This window comes from Peromyscus eremicus, chromosome 8a (genome assembly GCF_949786415.1).
Source record: "Peromyscus eremicus chromosome 8a, PerEre_H2_v1, whole genome shotgun sequence".
Lineage (NCBI taxonomy): Eukaryota > Metazoa > Chordata > Mammalia > Rodentia > Cricetidae > Peromyscus > Peromyscus eremicus.
The window spans coordinates 73589142-73609236 of record NC_081423.1 but is presented as its reverse complement, the minus strand read 5'-3'; the positions used below and the strand labels follow the sequence as shown (position 1 = coordinate 73609236).

General features: G+C 39.4%; 3 protein-coding genes across 3 annotated transcripts in view; 2 read left to right on the top strand and 1 right to left on the bottom strand.

The window, feature by feature from the left end:
• Tom1l1 (target of myb1 like 1 membrane trafficking protein) overlaps positions 1 to 11657 on the top strand; it is a 45889-nt gene extending 34232 nt beyond the window's left edge. The window contains exons 12-15 of the mRNA XM_059271513.1: positions 2722 to 2773; positions 4788 to 4893; positions 5327 to 5402; positions 11594 to 11657. Of these exons, the coding sequence (XP_059127496.1) occupies positions 2722 to 2773; positions 4788 to 4893; positions 5327 to 5402; positions 11594 to 11657 (298 nt within the window). The remainder of the gene's footprint in view (positions 1 to 2721; positions 2774 to 4787; positions 4894 to 5326; positions 5403 to 11593) is intronic.
• A 2273-nt stretch (positions 11658 to 13930) lies between these two features.
• Positions 13931 to 18773, bottom strand: LOC131917584 (cytochrome c oxidase assembly protein COX11, mitochondrial). Its single transcript, XM_059271511.1, has 4 exons — positions 18376 to 18773; positions 16477 to 16632; positions 14863 to 14988; positions 13931 to 14224 (listed from the first exon to the last, which is right to left on the bottom strand). Exons 1-4 carry the CDS (start codon positions 18730 to 18732, stop codon positions 14042 to 14044), a joined length of 822 nt encoding a protein of 273 aa, XP_059127494.1. The 5' UTR covers positions 18733 to 18773; the 3' UTR covers positions 13931 to 14041.
• The window catches only part of Stxbp4 (syntaxin binding protein 4), a 153876-nt gene continuing 152284 nt past the window's right edge, over positions 18504 to 20095 (top strand). Inside the window, exon 1 of the mRNA XM_059271512.1 lies at positions 18504 to 18890. The gene's annotated coding sequence lies outside the window, so the exon portion shown is untranslated. The remainder of the gene's footprint in view (positions 18891 to 20095) is intronic.

Genomic DNA, 20095 nt, shown 5'->3' with positions numbered 1-20095 from the left:
ATTTCTAGTTGAGCTGCCTGCTGATAACTGTTTTCCTGCTAACCTTGTTGGGTAATATGAGAATGAATGAGTAATACAGAAAAATTTACCTTGCAGCAAATGTCTCCATGAAACTCACAAAAGAAACCAAATCTCAATTACCGACGTTTAGTTTAATGTCTAACATCTCAGATCATATTCCTGTGTGCATAAATCACTAAGATGATTGTTAATGTCTCATAGTGAACTTGAACACAGATCACGTATCAAATTGTTAGCCCCCACAGGTTCTGACTCAGTAGCACAAATCTTAGTTTTTACAAGCATCCCAGGAGAATCACAAACCAGTGGCTTAAAAAAAAAGTGGTATTAAACAGTTGTTTCTCTATAAATAATGTGCTCTGCCTTAAATTTTTATTTTGTTTCCTCTTCTTTAATTTTGAGCAGTTTGTGATGGATGGGTGTGGTTTCTTTTGACGTATTTGTGTAGGGTTGGCTGAGCACATTAGTTTCCTATGGCTACCATTACAAATTCCCACAAACTAGATGGTTCAAAACCACAGATATTTATTATCTCATAGTCATGCAAGCAAGAAGTCTGAAATTCAGTCTCTCTGGCACTTTTCAGTAATAATTTGTCCTCTGCCCTTTCTTTTGGTGACTTGGTATTCCTTGGCTTCACTGGCTTAATGGCTATTCCAATTTCTGCCTCTACTTTCTGGCTGATTCTTATGTGCAGCTACAGTCTCACTAAGCTTTTCTAAGATCCCTGTCCCTTAGACTTGAAGCCCAATCAGATCACTCAGGTGACGACTGTATCTGAAGATCCTTAACTACATGGAGATCTCTTTTCTGAACAGGATAACACAGGTTCTAGGCATTATGACTTGAACATATCCTTTAGAGAGTGGGTGGATGACATTTAATTCACTGCACAGGCCTTCTGGAATCTGTGGGTTTGTCTTTTCACCAAACTACTTTTTAGCCTTTATTGATTCATATTTATGTTCAGTGCTACACGCATGCTGCTTGCCTGTTGGGACTGTGGTGACTATTGTTTGATGGTATATTATTGCCTCAGTGTTTTAGGGCTGCTTGTCTAGTCTCTTTCAAGCCTGTTCAATCTGGATCATGTCTATTATCTACGTTCAAGTTCACTAACTCTTCAGTCATCTCCATTTCACAATTAAAGCAACTCAAAGTTTGTTTCTACTGTGTTCTGTTTTTTCATTTTTAAAATTTCCACTTTGTTATTTATGTCTTCTATTTGTTAACTGACATTTTCTATTTTTCCATTTTTAAAAGCATTACTGAATGCTTGCTTCTTGGACTATTTGTACTGCAGTAGCTGCTTTAAAAATGTCTTTGGGATGACTCTAACATCCATGTTCTCTTGGTATTCATTTCTGTTGGCTGCCTTTTTACTACATTAATTTTTTTCGTGTTCTTTATATGCCTAGTCATTTTGATTTATATCTTTGGCATTTTTTATTTTTATTAGTAGATGCTTGGTTTTGGTAAAAATCTAGTCTATAATGTTGATTTTTTTATGTTATTAAGCAAAGAACTTGGTTAGATTCAGTTCATAATTTCAGCCTGCCTCTGTAATATGGGGTTCAAAAATCAGCTGAATTTTCAAAGCACTTGCTGTGCTGTTCAAATCTATCCCTCCTATGTCCCACCCTGTGGTCAGTCAGAAGTCTAGCAGCAGGTTTTGTGTCCAGTTCTCAGTATACTGACTTCATTACGGAGATCAGAATCACAGACATTAAAAACAAGTCAATCTTATGTTTTCATAACAATCTTACAAGATTGCTTTCCTGAATTCTCTCACCTTTGGTACTCTCTGGTGTCCTGGAGCTCCCCTTCTCTGTTCTCTGGTCATCTTATTATCTAATTACCTAATCTTCATTCTGCTGTGCTTTTCCAGACAAATGCTAAGACAGAAAGAAACAATGGGTATTCCCATTCTTTTGAGGTCACAGCTTAGCCTACTGGAGAGGAAGTTTCCCCAACTCCAGAGTTTACTCTCCTGACCCGGCCTGCTTCCTCTGGAGCCACTGCAGCCACCATGGGGTTGGCTATGTTTGGGATGTAAAGATGGATCAGAGGCAGTGAGGGGTGTCTTTCTTGCTCCCTGCATGCAAATGAGTGCTTTCCCTGGAGTTCTGTCACCACTTACAGTCTAGAGAATACAAACGTGGTAAATTCAACGATAGCTCAGCGGTACTTAAATTTTGGTCTTCTTTCCCAATCAGCCTGCTACTATTTCCACATTCCTGACTAGCTTCACTGGTCTCTGTTTTCCAGCTTTTATAGTGGCATTAGTAATGGGATAAAATGAGTTTCCACTCCACTTTAACCAGAATGGGAACTCTCTAATCTTTCCTAACTTTGGCTCTGCCCTGATTCTCATCTTTTAAGATGTAATGGGCGGTAGCTACAGATGGAAAGACTGCAGGTTGTGTTTTCAATCCTGTACTGTATACACTCCAGGGCTTTAAATCCGCTACTGCCAAGGACTGTTGTGTTTGCTGTGTTTGATTTTGAGTTTCATGACTGGGAGGGCCCCGAAACCAGATGGCTTGTTATCATTTTGTGAGTTTGAAATGGGGTGTCATTTTGTGTAGGCTGGAGGTGTGCTACATACAGGCTTTGTTTTCAGACCAGGGAAATCATCTTACTTCTTGCATTTGTGTTCTCGCTGTAGGGTAATCATGCTGTGTTATCACACTATCCTAGGTTTGCCCAAAGGACCAGCCAAAACCTCGCCTCAAGTCACACATATGATAATGTGAGTAACAAAACCCTTTTGCTAGCAGTTCACCTTGTCAGCAGATAATCATGACCAAAAGCATTGCTTGTTGAGTCTTACGCTCTACTCTGCATACCTTTACAGTTGGTTCACACAGCCATGTTGGCAACCTTAATCTTTAGAGACAGAAATATTTTATTTTACTTTTCTTGGATAAGACGGTTAAAGATAATGATGTCATAATTTCTGGGCCTGGAATATAGTGGTACAGTACCTGTCTAGTATGCACAAGCCCTAAGTTTGATCCCCAGCACTGTAAGAAAAAAAAAGTTATAGTTCCTTTAACATTGTTTATATTTGTAAATTTCAGAGTTGTTCAAGCTTCCCTCTCCTAAACCCTTGTGAAGATCATCAGTGTCTTTCACTGTCCTACTCTGAACAATTAGTCACTTGCTATTTTGTGTACATATGACTCTCACACACTCCTTGTTTCTCTCCATTTCTTCTTCCTTCTTCTCTCCTGGTATTTCAGTATTAGAAACCCCAGGCACAGACTTCCCTATCTTATCTACCTCATCCCTTTAGAATCTTTTGTTTCTCCCTCTTTCTCCTTCTTTGAGACAGGGTCTCTTTGGTCATGAACTCCTCAGCCTCATCCCTTTACCTCCTAAATAATGGGATTAAAGGCATGCACCACCATGCCTAGCTTTGGTTCCTGCCTTAAAATAACCAAGATTCGACAATCAACAAAATTTTATCTCCAGCCTAGACCCTGAACTCAGAATTCTATCAACTTTGCATCTATTCTCGCCCTTTTCTTCCCAGTACTCTCTGCCAGCTCTTCCAGCAGACTCTGTACCTCATTAAGTGGCCAATGCTGTTTATCAGTTGCTTAGGGGAAAGCCTAGGTCAGTATCACGTGACCTCACCATTTTACCTTCTACTTTGTTCACTGTCCTACACCTCTCCACTTCCCACCCCAATTTAAGTGATCAGACAGTGGATGCTTTAACAACCTCTCCAGGCTTGCTGTGTTTCAGCTTTTGCCTCCCAAGGCTTCTCTCCCACCCCATCCCAATGTCCTCTTAAAAACCAAAACCGAGCAGTTTCCTCCAGTCATGCCGTTCATCTGCTGAAAACCCACCTTTGCTGTATTCCTCACTGTTTTATTCTGTGGACGCCTGGAATGCCGATCTTACCCTGCCCATCACCTCTCCTGCCTCACCCTGGACCTGTCTCGGCTCACTGTGCCTCAACCATAATAACTTCCCTGACTTCAGAGCCTAGAAACTTGTATCCTCCGATATTAATTATTCAGTGCTCTGCTGGAAGGTCCCCAGTGGTGAGGCATCCATCCCCTGTGACCAGGCTGTGAGTGCAGAATCCCACTGTACATTAGCCTCTCTTTTCCCAGTTTTCTTGCTCTTTCACCATAGAACACGCCACTGGACACTGCTGCCCACTTGTCTGTTTTATTTCTTGTCTTAACAGTGCCTGGTAGCTAGTAAGCGACATACTTGTAGGATGAAGGAGGAAATTACAAGAAGTGTTTTTGATTTTTGAGACAGGGTCTTGCTATGTAGCTAGCCTCAAATTCACCATTTTCCTGTCTCGGCCTCTCAAGTTCTATCTTTATTTGGGTATGCTAGTTAAACCTGGATAAAGAACTACTTGTCTTTATTAGCCTTGGTTTGATAGCATCACTGCATGCCTATTTGTAAACTGAATTTCATTCCTGTGCAAGGCTGAGATTTCCTCTTCAGAATGAAATAGAAGCTAGATTGAGCTACACAATTCCAAGTCTTCCTTAAAAAACAGTATTTTTAAATACATTTTACATTTTATGTGGGAAATGGAATGGAATGAGCATGAAGCCATGCAGACAATTTTACAAGTAGTTATTACTTTAAAATGAAAGTAGTAAAAATGACTAGTTCTCACTTGGTTGAATGTATATGGCTCTTGAAGCAGTGCCATTTGGAAACCTGGAAATCTAAGTAACAAAAATGCTTAATGGAGAATGTAAGCCTGACACGTGTTATGCTTTCTTCAGTTTCTGGAACACTCCAATTCAGTGTTACTACAGCCAGTTAGCGTACAGACTGCCACAGCAGCACCATCGAGCCAGAGACTGCCACCCTTGCCCAGTAATCATTCAGGTATACAAGACCCTGTTCTTTGCATCAAATAAGTCAATTTGTTAGAATGCTGGAATCTACCAAAGATTATTAACTGAAAATAGAGGAGAAATGTGGAGAGCTCGTTGTACTTTGAAGCCACATGTAATAAACTCAGGGCTGACACCATTATGATTCACATTAGATTATAAAAATACTTGTGCTGAACTGAATATTGTATTTGGTTTGCACTGAAATAAATGAAATTTTAGTTGAGATCTAGAAATCTTTTTTATATATAGACTCATGGAAGTTAGCAGCATTTGAACTGTCTGTTTTGGTTGTATCTGTTAGACTCATATGTTTAAAGTCTAAATATTAAGTACTGTCACATTAAACAGAATATTAATTGTGCATGCTCCTCACAAGAGCAATGTGTACTTACTTGTCTTTTTTTTTCTTCACGAACCTAAAGTGATAACAAACAATGATCTCCAGCCACCCAATTACTACGAGGTAATGGAGTTTGATCCCTTAGCTCCTGCTACAGAGTAAGTCATTTATAAAATTATTAATTTATGTTTTGTCTTGGTTCCCTTTGATGACAGAGCTAACTGAGCTTGGTTATTCATTTAACTTTGTTTAGATCTTGGCAGACATTTATGGCCTTATTAAAAAATGATTTATGAGGTTTTATAGTGGCCGTTGCTCTTAATGGCCTTATTGCTCTCAGCCTGTGACTGAAAAATAAAAATGCTAGGGTCACACATTAAGAAGTAACTGAAACCAACATTCAGCATAGCTAGGTGGCAGGTGTCTATCGAGCTTGAGAGGACACTTTTCTTTCCTGACATGTTAATGCCACATTTTAAAACTGTCCCCCCAAAACTGAATCAAAGGATATATAAAAGAACTTCTTGTGTTCAACATGACAAAAATATCCTTAAGAGTGACCATTAATGTTAAAATTGTTTTATAGCCAGGTATAGCACAGTACACTTTCAGCATGTAAGAGACAGAGGTAGGAGGATCACAAGTGGGGCCAGTATAGGCCAATGTCAGCAAGACCTTGTCCAAAAGGAAAACTAAAAGGCTTTTAACTTGAAATCCTTAAGGTACCATCACTTAATGATTTCCTTATTTGCCAGGTTGTATATGGGATGGTAAGCACATTATAGGGTTTTTATTATTTATGTGTTTATTTCTCTACATGCATGTCTGTGTACCAAATGTGGACCTGTACATGCAGAGGCAAAAAGAGGGTGTCAGATCCCCTGGAACTGTTGTTACAGACCATTCTAAATTTCTATGTGGGCGCTGAGAATTGAAACCAGTTCCTCTGAAGAGCAGCCAGTGCTCTTAACTGCTGAGCCACCTCTCCAGCCTCATATTATAGATTTAATATCTATCCTCTTGAGTGAAAGATTAACCCCCAAATTGTGAAAAATGCTCAAAACAAGATTTTGGAAATCACTGTTCAGAAACTGGCAGCCTGGAGTCTATATATGTTCCCCAGTTGTATTTTGTTTGGCCTGTGCAGAATTTAAAATGTACATTTTAAAAATCAATTGCCAATAGTTAAAAACTAGTATGTCCAAATAGTTAGTACTTCTCAAGATTTGGGATAGTGTAGAAGCATCAGGCCTGTGTTCTTAACATTAGCAAAGGTGGTGGTAGTGTGGAATATCTGTCTTCTGTAGAGTATGTTCTGTAGTTCACCATGTACCCATGACTGTCAATTGTAGCAGGTTTTCTTGGACCACCAGCCCCAAATCATGACAGAGACTTATTATTAGTTATGAATGCTCAGCCTTAGTTTAGGCTTGTCACACTAACTCTTATAACTTATTTTAACCAGTTTTCTTCATCTACATTTTGCTTCAGGGCTTTTTACCTTTCATTCTGTATGTCCTACTTTGGTGCTTCCTCCGTGTATGGCTGGCTGGCAGCTGCCTGACTGGCTGGCCTAAAGCACCTACCTCCCTCTCTTTCTCTTCTCCTTCTCAAGCCTAGATTCCTCCTCCTACTTATGTTCTCTGCCTGCTGGCCATATCTATCCCTCTACTGCCTACCTATTGGCTGTTCAGCTTTTTATTAGACCAATCAGGTGCCTTAGGCAAGGTAAAACAAATGCAACACACCTTTACATAGTTAAACATTCTATTCTCAACATTTCCCCCTTTTTGTCAAATAAAAAGGAAAGGTTTTAAATTTAACATAGTAAAATTATATACAATAAGAACAATTATCAAGTAAGAATTACATTTACAATATCCAGTCCATTTGTATTTGGAAAATTTAGAGAAAATATCCATTATTTATCAAATCTTGGTGAGTCCAAAGTTTTGTACCTAATTTACCTTCTATCATAACTAAGAACTCTAACTATAGCTATCTAGTCTTCAACTCCATCAAAGACCCCAGAAGGATATATTATCTGAGTAAACAGGAAGTGCAGTGCAAGCCACTTCCAAAACTATAGAAATGCCAGAGATATCTGGCTGCCAATGTTCACCCAAGGTTCCTCTGCAATGTTGGGGCATCTATCTTCAGCCTACAGGCCTAGAATATCTGACAGACTTTTCTATGGAGCAGGAATTTTGAAGGAAATTTGTCTTGTCTTGGCAAATTTCGTCAGTCTTTTTCCCTTGTGTCCTGCTTGTCCTGTTTTTACAGCATACTGCCAGGAGGCAAGGCAAGGACAGTTTCTTGCCCAAATGGCTAGCTCTTCCACATCTAAAGTAAACTCCATGTAGAGGCTCTTCCTTTGATGCCCATCATTATTTTACAAAGTAGACTAGTGCTGCTAGGAGCACACTCTTCTCACTGGCATGAAAGCCTTATGATATTAAGATATCACAAAGGCCATATTCTGTAGGTCTCTGAAGCATTTGAAGATCACCTATCTATCTAAAATATGTTTAACCTTGAAAACATACCTAACATGACCACAAATTTGATTGTTATAGATGACTAACTACTAAACTGCATTTCTTAATTATATATTACATTTTTAAATGAGCTACATAGGTACAAAACCTTAAACAAAAATAGAAACTGATACAGTTTAACAAAAATAACTTAAATTTGTATCAATATACCAAAATCCATACCAATGTAAAATAATAGAGGCTAATAGTGTCATTTTATCCTATATTCCTATATCCCCCCCCCCCAAACGATGACAAACATCCAAAACCCACCAAATGACCAAAAACCACTGACAACACCTCTTGGGAATGTGGGCATTGGGTTCTATAATCTGCTTCCTCTTGTCTGGGGCCTATAGAATTTTTAGAGGACTCTGAGAAAATTGAGAAAATGGTCAAATCCTGGTAAAATTAGTTGTAACGTTTGTGATCCAGTCTTAGAACTGTTCCCAAGCAGAGGGATCAGTATATATGTCACCTATCTTGTAGTTTTTCTTGATTTAATTCTTTTGTTGTTTTTGTTCTTTGGGTCTTTTTGTTGTTGTTGTTGTTGTTTTTGGGTTTTTTTGGGGTTTTTTTTTTTTGGTTTTTTTTTCAAGACAGGGTTTCTCTGTGTAGTTTTGGTGCCTGTCCTGGATCTCGCTCTGTAAACCAGGCTAGCCTCGAACTCACAGAGATCCACCTGGCTCTGCCTCCCAAGTCCTGGGATTAAAGGCATGCGCTACCACTGCCTGGCTTTTGAATTAATTCTTTATATTTGTAGCCAAGATTTTCAGGAGGTCTCTCCCAATCAAACCTTATCCCTATTAACCTTGAAGGAATCCACAGTCTATCATTTCCAACAGAATACATTTCCTGAATTCCACTTTAAAGTTAGACATTCCTAAAGTATCTAGGCTGGTTTACTTCAGCAGACCCTTTTACAATCCAGTGTCTCTCAGCAGCTGTCGTCTGCTCATCAGCATTCAAAAAATTCAAAGTCAACACACCATAAAGGATCCAGACTCCCTATTTACCATCTTTACATGGCTTATTATTTTATATTATTTTACTCCTTAAAGACTTTATTTTTAAACTATTTACTTTTTCCTATGACTGTCTATATCCATTTTTTCTTTCTTAAGTGCCTATGCACATTTTTTAACACTCTGTAACCTATTTAGAGATTTTTTTTTGCCCCATCTGGACCTGTGTATCTGTAGCCTTTTCTCACTGTGTGAACCAAGCCTTAAAGGGCTAAGGGGCAGCTAGACCATCCTCCACTGAGATTCTGGCAACTGGCTCCACCCCTCCTCAGGTCCATGAGACCTGAGCCTTAAGCCTGCAGGCCTGGCTGAGAGCTGCTTTTACCCAGGCTCTGCATCTAACTGCCCCTGCTCTAGGAAGTTAGTACCCACAGTGTGGCAGGCGTTTTGACATGCTAGCCGCTCAAGTGCTCACTGTACAGCAGAGCCTCTTAAAGGAGCCATATCCATTTGGGGGGATTTTTTTTTTTTTCTGTATTAAATGTTTTTTTCAGCTTTCTCAGGCCCTATGTGGAAATCCAGGCCCTGCACTGGGTGCCAAATGTAGCAGGCTTCCTTGTGCTACCAGCCCCTAAATCATGACACAGATTCTTAATATTAGTTATGAATGCTCAGCCTTAATTTAGGCTTGTCCCACTAGCTCATATAACTTATTTTAACCTGTTTCTCTTCATCTATGTTTTGCCTTGGTGCTTTTTACTTTTTTTCAGCCAGTATCCTGGCACATGTAAGCATTTGATATATTGTCCCCTTATTTAAGCCCTAAGAGTAGACAGCCATTTTACCATCATTTATTAATTAACAAACAATAATGGACTCAGGAGACCTTCCTGCTGGGATTATAAGTATGCCCTACCATACTGTTACTAAGGATGATGGAATTTCTCTTGGCCAAGCTTGATAAAGTACCTGTCATTGAACATATGTAGTTATGTAGTTAAAGAAACTGGTACTTAAATTCCATGCCCAGTTATGTCAGGTTCCTGAGCATATTTAGATTAACTAACTGCTTTAAGTAGGTATGTGTGTCCTAGGTACCATAGGTGAAATGGGCAGTAGGGGAGCTGGAGAAGAAAAACCCTGGAACTCTTTTACCACTGTGATTCTTACTTTCTGGAGACTTAAAGCCTCAGTTCCACTGAAGGTCTCATGAAATCCAGGAACTTTTAAGAAAAAGCTGAGACTCTTAGAAGTTCTGGAATTTTCACATCACTGGTTGGCCAGGAATCCCAGGTCAACTTTTTTTTTTTGTCATATATAAATATATATCTTCAGAATACAATTCTCTTGAACATTTTGTGTATACCAAAGGGAGTGACTGTTACCTAATTGTGAACAAGACAAGCTCTCTGTTCTTATAAACATTAAATGTAATGTGGACAAGCAAGCTAAGCAAACTGGCAGGCAAACAGATGTGTCAACAGTATGAAAGGATACAGTAACTAGAGTGTATATGATAGGAAGAACTAATGTAAATGAAGGCTAGAGGGAACCATAGGAGACAGCATTGTTAACTTTTGTCCAATCTACAAAATAACTTGGATAGAAACCTAGTAGAAAGCTTTAGCACATTCAATTAACCTGGAAATGCCAACATGGATAATGAAGTAAGTAATAGGGAACCTAGTGCCGGGTATGGAAGTTTAACCTGCACACAGCTATGAACACTACCCAAAGTACAACCAGGTCAAGAACTGAAAACCAGATGTTGGACTCAGTTACATGGAAATAGTAGGTTTTATTAAAAGCTATTTTAGTGAATTGGGGACAGAAGCCGCATTTCAATGTTAAAAATTAAGAGTGAAAATACAAATATCTTACAAGAACTTAAGTGTAAAGAGATGATGGGCATGGCTTGGGAACTAGAGTATTATTGAGGTAGGTCCTGAGTTAGGTTCTAGTAGTTATGTGCTAAGAGACTGCACAGGTATAAAAAGTGGAGCTACTGAGGGTTAGAACCTAGTATAGAGGGAGAAGTTGAAGATTTGGAAAAGAGGGCATTTGCTGAAGAGGTGTTTGAGAAGACAGGTTGACAGGTCCATGGAAGTAAAGGGCAATGCACATGAATATAAAATAAAGGGATTGAAAAAGGACAGTGAAGTTTCCATATTATGATGAGGAACTTATTAAGACATGAGGTTTCTTCCTGAGAGATACTGAGATCAGTGGTTGAAGAGGGTAAAAGGTAAAATTACTGTATGGAAAGTCTACAATTTTTAGAAACATGGTAATTTATGAAGTTTGTCACTTTAGTTTATTTCATAGTTCTGTTATTTTGGGAGATTTCTCACAGCTGTGTTTTGCTATATTCTATATATGAATGCTACCTTTGGGTACAGATATTTTTGAGCTATAAAGATACATATAAAAAACTGAGAAATTATTAAAAATTATAATTTATTAAAAGTACGATGACCAACACAAGCTAAAGGCTTCTCCCAAGTCTAGACTATAATACAATGTTAAAATAAAGCATACTATTCATATTTTGAAAATATTTTAAAACTAGATTTTTTTAAGTAAAAAAATCAAACTGCCCAAATTTGAACCATAGTTTTCCTTTAAATCAAAAGTAAAAATAAATTGGCCTTTAACAAGCATGGGAAAGAACTCTAACATTAGATGTTGTATGTTAGAATAAGCTAAAGGATAAAGATCTTTCTTTGTATTCACTTAAGATTCCTGACACCCCCAACCCGCAACAGCCTGTAATTTTAGTTCTGGTGGTGGTAATATAGTACTTTGAAACTGATGTGTAATTCTTCACCCTTGGTGGGTTTGTTTCAGAGCTGTTTATGAAGAAATTGATGCTTACCACCACAAAGGAGCTCAAAGTCATAGTGACTGCTAAGGTAAAAAACAAAAAACAAAAAACAAAAAACAAAAAAAAAGTTTATGCAACTTAGATTCCATATAATTAAGTGGAATCATCACATTTTGCATTAAATTCTATAAGCACCATTTAAGTCTGACACTTATTTTGGTACAATACTAAGTTCCTCTGAATTACTCAACACTGACCAGTGCTCATTAATCTCCATGATCATATCAACTAGAAATGAGGCACAGAAATAGAAAAGTTGGTTTTGGGTATATAAGTATTAATACTAACAAAACAGATAATCAATAAAATGTTTTGTCATTTTAATACAATTCTTATGGCTTCAGTGTGCAGTCCATACCTGTTAGTTGTATGAACAGAACCCATTAGTGCTCCTGCACCAGTTATCCTGTTTATACACTACTGAATGCCTGGTCTCCATTGACCTGTTCACTTTTTATTCCCTTCACAACTCCAACCATGGAAGACGTGCATTCCAACCTTTCCTCTGCTTAATTGTGTGGCTTTCAAGTGTTTCAGGGAGTGCAGGAAATGGGCCAATGTCTTCCCTTTATTCCAGATGCATGATCAGCTCATTAGCAGCACAAAGGGCCAACTCTCTAAAGAAGTCCTTGCTCAACTAAGGCATGAAAGACAAGACCTGCCAACAGGGAAAGCCACAGTGGACCACTTCTCTGCTGTGATGCAGCTTCAACAGAATAGTTAATATTTCCCAGCTAACACTACTGTTCCTGACAGTGGCTCAGCATTTCAGGAGAAACCGGCTATAACAATTACACCTTCAGCAGAAGGAAAACTGCCTGGTACTAGGCCAACTGGCTAAATTGTAGACTCTTATGCTGCGGAGGCATTCCTGTCAATAGAAATCATCACAAACCTACAAGGGCACTTGAAGATTGTCCTACTACAAAACATTGTGAACAGATGGGGCAGGAAGTGAGGAAGAGAATGAGTGCCTTCATTTAACTGAATTGAATGTAGAAGTCAGTTTGCACTTGTTTATAAATGACACTTTGGTTTAAACTTGATGACTCGTTTAATTATATTTCAAGTGCCTGAGCAGGCCGCTGCATCAGGTGGCCTTTATAAAGATAAACATTCTTGCCTTTTACTATAATTTACATTTTGATTTGAAATAAAGACTACTGGAAAACAAAATTGTGTATCATTCACTTAAAATTAAATTACTATTAATTTGTGAGAGCTGTGCTGTTTTGTTGTTGTTGTCTTTTACCTAAAGGAGTTTTTATGTCAGTAAGTCTTCACAATCTCATCCTTACATCATACATTAATGACCTTGCAATTGTAACAATAAATGCTAGCACAGACTAGCAGGCGTAATTCTGTTAGATCATTATACCATCATTTCCAAGTCACTGGCTATACAATACTTTGAATAAAATAGCCCTCAATCTTAGCAGAAAAAGCCACCTTTGAATTAAGAATGCAAACTTGGAGCAAGCTGTTAGAGCTGAGTGATTCTTCTTCCACTTTAAGTTTTTTAAAATGTCAGTTCGGCCAAAAACAGCTCAGCAGGTAAAGGCATTTGCTGCCTTGTCTGAGAACCTTGACTCTTGAAAAGCCACATGGTGAAAGAGAGCCGTCTCCCATAGCGTGTCCGCTGACCAGCATATGTGTGCTGCAGCATGGGTCCATCACTTTCCCCACACACTCACAAAATAAAACAATTTTTAAATAGTGTCAGTTTATACTGAAGGAAAGTAGCAGCCACCTTGCTTGGTGATAAGTTCTATGAACTAAAACAAACCACTTGTGCACATTTTCTAAGTTTTCAGATGCATTGTTAAAAGTGTGAAGGCAACTACAGAATTAAAGTGAACTACTAAAGCAGTTGGTGTATGTGTGTGGGCAGCCACAGCATGCATATAAAGGCAAGGAGATTTTCCTGGCTCAACCTCCCATCTCACCATAAGGACTCTGGGATTACAGATGTGAGCTACTGCATTCACTCTTTTAAGGCTGGTTCCAGGAACCAGAACTCAAGTTGTCAGGCCTATGGGGCAAATAATTTAACCAGTGATTCATCTCCCTGGCCCTTCATGCTGTTTTTAAAAGTCACACCTGTAGTACATTGGATATATTTTTTAGAGGCTTGATGAGTAATATTCCTTCTCTATTACTTAAAACAGAGCTCTTAAGTACCTCCCTGCCCTTAAGTACCACGACAAGATAGCAGCATCTTTCATTACAGACTGAGTTTTGAACCTATTCTCTCAGTCTTAAATAGGATAAATGAAGTTGGGAAGAAAGAAATAAAACCATTTAAAATACAAGGTTTCAATATACATTACTGTAGAATATTTCTCTTCTGAGAAAGCACAATACATGATTTTCCAAAAATCACAAATGTGAAGCAGGTCTTGGAAGCTACTTCAATTATAGCCTGGAACTGGCAACTTGTGCCCTTCCTTTGCTTCAAAAAAAGTGTAAGAAAGAGTGATGAGATCGACATTCACCATTCTTGGATCTTCTGCAAATTCAGGATCAATGTAGAAAAACACTGGCATATCCACTTCTTCTTGTGGATTAAGCCTTTGTTCTTCAAAACAGAAGCACTACAAATTACAGAAAGACACTTGGTTAGTAACACTCCTGCTCTCTTACTATTAAAAGCAATATTCATTTTCTGTCCTTAAGCACCATCATAGGATAGCAGCATCTTTTCATCACAGACTGAGTTTGGCTTTAAGGGTTAGGAAACAATTTAATTCTAATCTTAGAAGCAAATGCAGTAGCCAGGTGTGGTAATACAGCCCTTTGATCCTACCACTTGGAAGGCAGTCAGGTGGATCTCTGAGTTTGAGTCATCCTGGTCCACAGAACTACAGGACAGCCAGGATACATAGACCCTGTCTCAAACAAACAAAAGAAGCAAACAGATTTGGCTTCGCTCTCCAGCTAGATGGTGTAAGTAATGAAGATTAGAAAAATAGCTTTATGTTTAGAAGAAGTATTGATTGATCTCCCCCCCCCCCCCCCCCAGGGTTTCACACTATAGCCCAGCCTGGCTCAGAACCCACTGCATATCCATTTGCAGGCTAGACTCTACCTCACGGCACTGCTCCCTCCTCAGCCTACTGAGTACAAGGATTACAGACAAGACCCAGCCAGAAAATGAACTTTTAGAATTAAAAGCATTTAATTCATATTAAGCAGTTTCACATACTTTTATCATAAAGTTTATTCAGTTTACCTGTATTTTATTGAAATACTGTCCAGCTTCAAATGGTACAACATTATATGTAGAAATTCCAATTACTGGTTTGTCAGTAGGATTCTTAGCTTTATAAAATGCCAGTGCAGTCTCTCCTGGTACCACCTGTTTCAATAAATACACAATATAGTTGATACTAATATTTCCCTCTGCTAAATTAAGAGTCATATTATTTTCCTATATATTGAGCCATACTACCTAAAGCAATGTACTGTGAATATTGCCACAAGCCTATCTTAGTTTCAGATTGTATTTGCTTATGTCAGTAACGAATTAGTTATGAATATCCCAGTTAGTTGTCTGATGTCTTCAAGAAATAATCTACCATTAGTTAAAATGTGTCCAAGGACAAGCCAGGCAAACCACAGCTCAAGCCCAACTACTTGATAACAGTTAAACCTGAATGTCATGATTGCCAAATTTTTTAAAGGATGCCAATGTTAAACTTACCTCAATTCTAAATAACTTAAATTTACAACCAGTGTAAAACTGACTGAACAAAATCTGTTAAACTAAAAGGAGTTAATACTTTGAGAAGTTAAAAACAGCAACAAAAGCAGTAAAAAATTTCCATTGGACATTCTGTCACCTGTACCAATTCGCCATCACCCTGTTTACTGCCATGCAATTTGAACATTCACCTCAAATCTTCCCAGGACTGCAATTAGTAAAAATTTAGAAGCATTTTGGATACAATGATACTGGAGTATAATGTGACTACTGTTACTATTGAAATAATTACTTTACATATTTAAAATTTTTTCTTAGTGCAGATGTTTAGCTCAGTGGTAGACTGCTTCCCCAGCACATACAAGACCCTTGGTTCATACCTCAATACTTTCTCCTCTTCCCAAAATTGTATTTTTTCTTTTTGACAGACAGAAATACTTCTGATAAACCAGTAAATTACTTATTATGACCAATGAGTCTCCACATTTTTTCTATTATCACTTATACCATAGTAAAAGTTAGGAAAGCTATATAACATGATTAGGCACTGCTAAACTCAACATTAATGACCAAAGGATTTAGTCAACTTTTAATCACATGATTACAAACACATGACATTATTTTAAGTTGATTAAAAGTTAAAATATAGCCAGCACCATACATAACACATGCCTCTATACCTCTAATTCATTACATCTTAATGCCATGGTTGAATATTTTTAAGGGGATATCAATGTTAAACTAACCTTAAATCTATTTACAGTAAGTTCACAACCAAAGTCAAATTGACTGAATAAAACCTTTGTTTAAACAGAGGTTAATGTAATGAGAAATCAAGAATAATAGCAAACAAGGCTAAGCTGAGGTAGGAGGATCATGAGTTTGAGGTCGGCCTGGGCTATAGGGTGAGACTGTCACAGAAACCTCAAATGTCATAGTTCCATTTAAATGTAAGGTACTTTCAAAAAGTAAACATTTCAAAATACTAACATATTCCTTGAGGAATTCCATTTCATGAATTCTATCTCATGAATATTATCAAGTGTAATTACTCATGGGGTGTACTAGCATTTTTCAGTGAGTTTAGAAGGGTGTAACACTTTAGCACAGATGGGTTAACAGATGAATCCATTAGTCACTCACATATATCTCAGTTTGCTGAGGTCTGAAGTTCCACTGGAGACTGGCATGCACATCGGCATTGAAGGTGACCTTAATGATTCGATCCTTAACAGGCACCATGTTTTCAATCTGGTCTGATGAGTGCCCAGCCACTGCTGATCCTCCAAGTCCCGTAGTCTAGAACAAGACACTGGATACGTTAAGCAATGGTTTTTAGATCTTCATTTATTTCCTGGACAAAAGTAAAATTTGAAAAACAACTGAATGTTCTACTTTGAGCCAAACTGTATACTCCCCCTGATCATTTCCTTTAATTGTGTCAATGGTTTGCCTATATTTGTTAAAGTGATTCCTATTTTTTCACCAAGTCATTTTAAAATAGCAGATTTTGAAGACAAGCTATTATTACTGAGTATAAAGAAAAAATTTGAAGTGTAACCTTTCATGAAACAGTTCCCTTTATTGTTAGTGTATTTTACATAACCAATTATTCACTGAAAAAAAAGAAATTTTATCCAAACCTGGTCATTTAAATCAAAACACAGAAATATCCATGTGTTTATCCTTTTCTGTATTATAGCTTTTATGGTTGAAATCAGTTCATAGTTTTATTTTTATATTCTGCTTTCCTTGGGCATCATAAATGTTTCCCCATGTGGGTGGATCAATGATTTTTCTGACACTTACCTGTAATTCTCCACATACATAGAGATCTTTTATCCTTCATCAGTTAATGAGTACCTGACCCGTTTTTAGTTTTTTATTTTTGGTTACCCAGTCAACTACCATAAAGTACCAGTAATTTTTGTTTGACATTTCCTCATTGCTATGATTTCCTTATCAGATGTGGGGGTGATGCTACTTCTAAGACATTCTTCTGCTGCTTGAGGTTAACAGAATTCTGATTTCCAGATAATTTACATTTCCTACACTAGGAAAACAGAAAGCCAATTTTAGGCTAATGGAAGACTCCTAAAACTACCGTATTACTATTTTATTATCTTTCACTTGTTACACAAGTTACTTAGCTTCATTCAATTTCTCTCAACATTGTCAAATTACATTTTAATCCTAAAAGATAAATCACAGGGCAAGTACTTGACCTTATTTCACAGGTAAGTGTATACTTATGTTTAAGAGATTGAATTTTAAGACGAACTATTTTTCCCAAAAGAATTTAAGTCAGTTAAATAAAAAGCAATTTAAGTGTTCTTAATTATCAGCCCCTTATAAATATTTGGAACATATATTATTGAAGTTTCTCAAGTTAGGTGTTTAAACTAAAATTGACAAACAGGTAGAAAACAGTCATTAAAATGATGTCCTGGGCTCAAGCCCAGATCTCCTACTAACCAAGGCAATCATAGTCTGGGTGGGTTACACTTTAACTGGCTCAGAAACTGGCTTCCTATATTTACTTCCTTATTTCTTGCTCTAAAACTTGGCGATTCCACAGTACCAGGGCATTCTTTCGGACATACCAGTGTTAAACATGGAACTTGATTTTAAGGTTACTTTTTAAAAAATGCTAACGTTAACCTAGCCTTGCCTGACGAAAGCATGTGAACATACACACGCAGGAGTGTCAATGACTTCCTATCTGTAGGTCTCAGTACGACTGGCATTTTAGGTTGGATAATCCTTTTTTTTTTTTTTTAGGGACGGGGTGTCCCGTGGAACCTCCAGGTAACTAACAGCCCCAGGAGGACCCTATCCCTGTACTTCACAGAATGCCTGGAAGCTCACTCCTTCCGAGGCGTGGTACACACGCTCCATCATCACCGGAACTGTGACCTTGAGCACATCTGTCCGGGTCTGGAGCCGAAGGGACCCCTGGACAGGTCACCTGGGTCTCCCCATCCCGAGGCCCCGCAGGGTGATGGCGCAGGACGCTCCACCCTGCACCCCGCGCCTCCCTACCTGGCAGTAGAGCCGATAGAGGGGCACGGCGGCGTAGGAGGCCCCCAGCATGCCCACGGCGGCCGCGGCCACGTAGGTGAGCACCGTCTTGTTCCGCCGCCGCCACTCGTCCTCCTGCGCGCGCTGGAAAGGGTGGCCGCTCCTCGGCCGCCGGGGCGGCTGCACCGCGGCTCCCCGGGCCCCGCTCAGGCGCTTCCATGTCCCGAGCCGCCTCAGTCCCCGCTCCGCACCTCCATCCCAGCCGGACCTAAGAACCTGCCCCGCACTCTCCACCGTCCGGCCCGACCACCCGGGCTGGCTCCAGCACCGGCCACACCAGGCGACGAACCTCCATCGCGAACACCAAAGCCCTCCCATAACCCCCCGGAAAGAACGCCGGCCTGTCAGGACCGCTAAGCGAGATCTCGCGAGACCTCCCGTGTCTCGCGGTAACCGGGTCTGAGCCCCGCCGCTGCCTTGACTACCAGATTCCTCAGGTAGCAGCCGGGCTACGGAGGCCGGGCGGCCAGAAGAGGGTAAGTTCGCGTTTTCTGCTAGGTGGCTGTGCCTGGCACTTTGTTTCCCCCTAGTACTTCTTGAATTTACTTCGTGGAGAATGCATGTGGGCCCCCCGCATGCAAGCTCCTCACTGGAGATTGCACTGTAACACTTACACCCATCTTCCCAAACTCCACCAAGCCTTTGTCTCGAGCCAGCGGCCCCCAGCGGCAGCTCTCGCGCGGGGCTTCCACTTGGAGCTCACTAGCCCCGCGGCTCACTCACTACCTCTGACCTGAGCTCGGGCAAACTTCCCTCCTTCAGGAACAAACCGCAAACCGCATCCCACTCCCACACTCTCGACTTCTGCATCTTCTCAGCCCGTGGGCAGACGTCTTCCACTGCGCTGACACCCCTTTGCTTTTTGCCCAGCAAAAACGTCAAGCCTCTGGCAAACTGGCGTTTGTTCAGAACAGAAGGACCAAGCTATGAGGGCCTTTAAAGGAGGGAGTGAAGGAATAAGGGTGTGCATCGTGCAGACAGAGACCCCCGGGAAATACGTAATAGCTTCCTTCAGTTCTCTAATAGGACAAACACAGACCACTATTAAATAGCATTAAGAGCAGATTCTGATGTTAAGCATTGATGGTTTTACTGTGGTCTTGTCCTTACATCTATTTTATTTTATTACAACTTCTGCGTAACCTGCTGGCCTTATTTCGTGAGTAGAAATCACAGTAGTTCATGAGGATACGCATATAAAGTGATTTTCCCACTGTTTCAGGCATAGTAAGAATTTTGTAAAAGCTAGGTCTGATTTCTAATGGCTAGAGTAGGTCTAATCATCCCCACTTTGTGTATTAGTAACCTGAAGGCCTAAAGAATTGTAAGTCAGTCAACATTGATTCCTTGCACTTTTTATTTGGCTGAGGCATCATCCAAAATAAATCAAGCACAAACACTGTTGTTATTGATTGCACTGTCTACTGAAGGACTCAAAAAAGAAACCTGTAAATAAGGGAATTTCAGATAACAGTGTCTGTTCTTAAAATAGCTGGTGTCATGAAGTAATTGAGAGTGACAATGAGGAGGGATATTCAAGCTATGTCTCTCTGTAAGAGGTAAAATAAGGTCTTCCTAGAGGTGACATTTGAGCCTACTCCTGAACCGTGAAAAAGAGTTACCCACAAAACAACAGTCTCAGGTCGTACACAAGTCCAGAGGCAGGAGTGGGTTGGATAAG

Coding starts and splice junctions, on each gene's coding strand:
- LOC131917584 (XM_059271511.1), bottom strand. CDS start 18,732: ATGGGAGGGCTTTGGTGTTCGCGATGGAGGTTCGTCGCCTGGTGTGGC. Junction 14,989..16,476: donor CTCAGCAAACTGAGATATAT/GTGAGTGACTAA, acceptor TTATTGAAACAG/GTGGTACCAGGAGAGACTGC. Junction 14,225..14,862: donor AGTATTTCAATAAAATACAG/GTAAACTGAATA, acceptor TGTAATTTGTAG/TGCTTCTGTTTTGAAGAACA.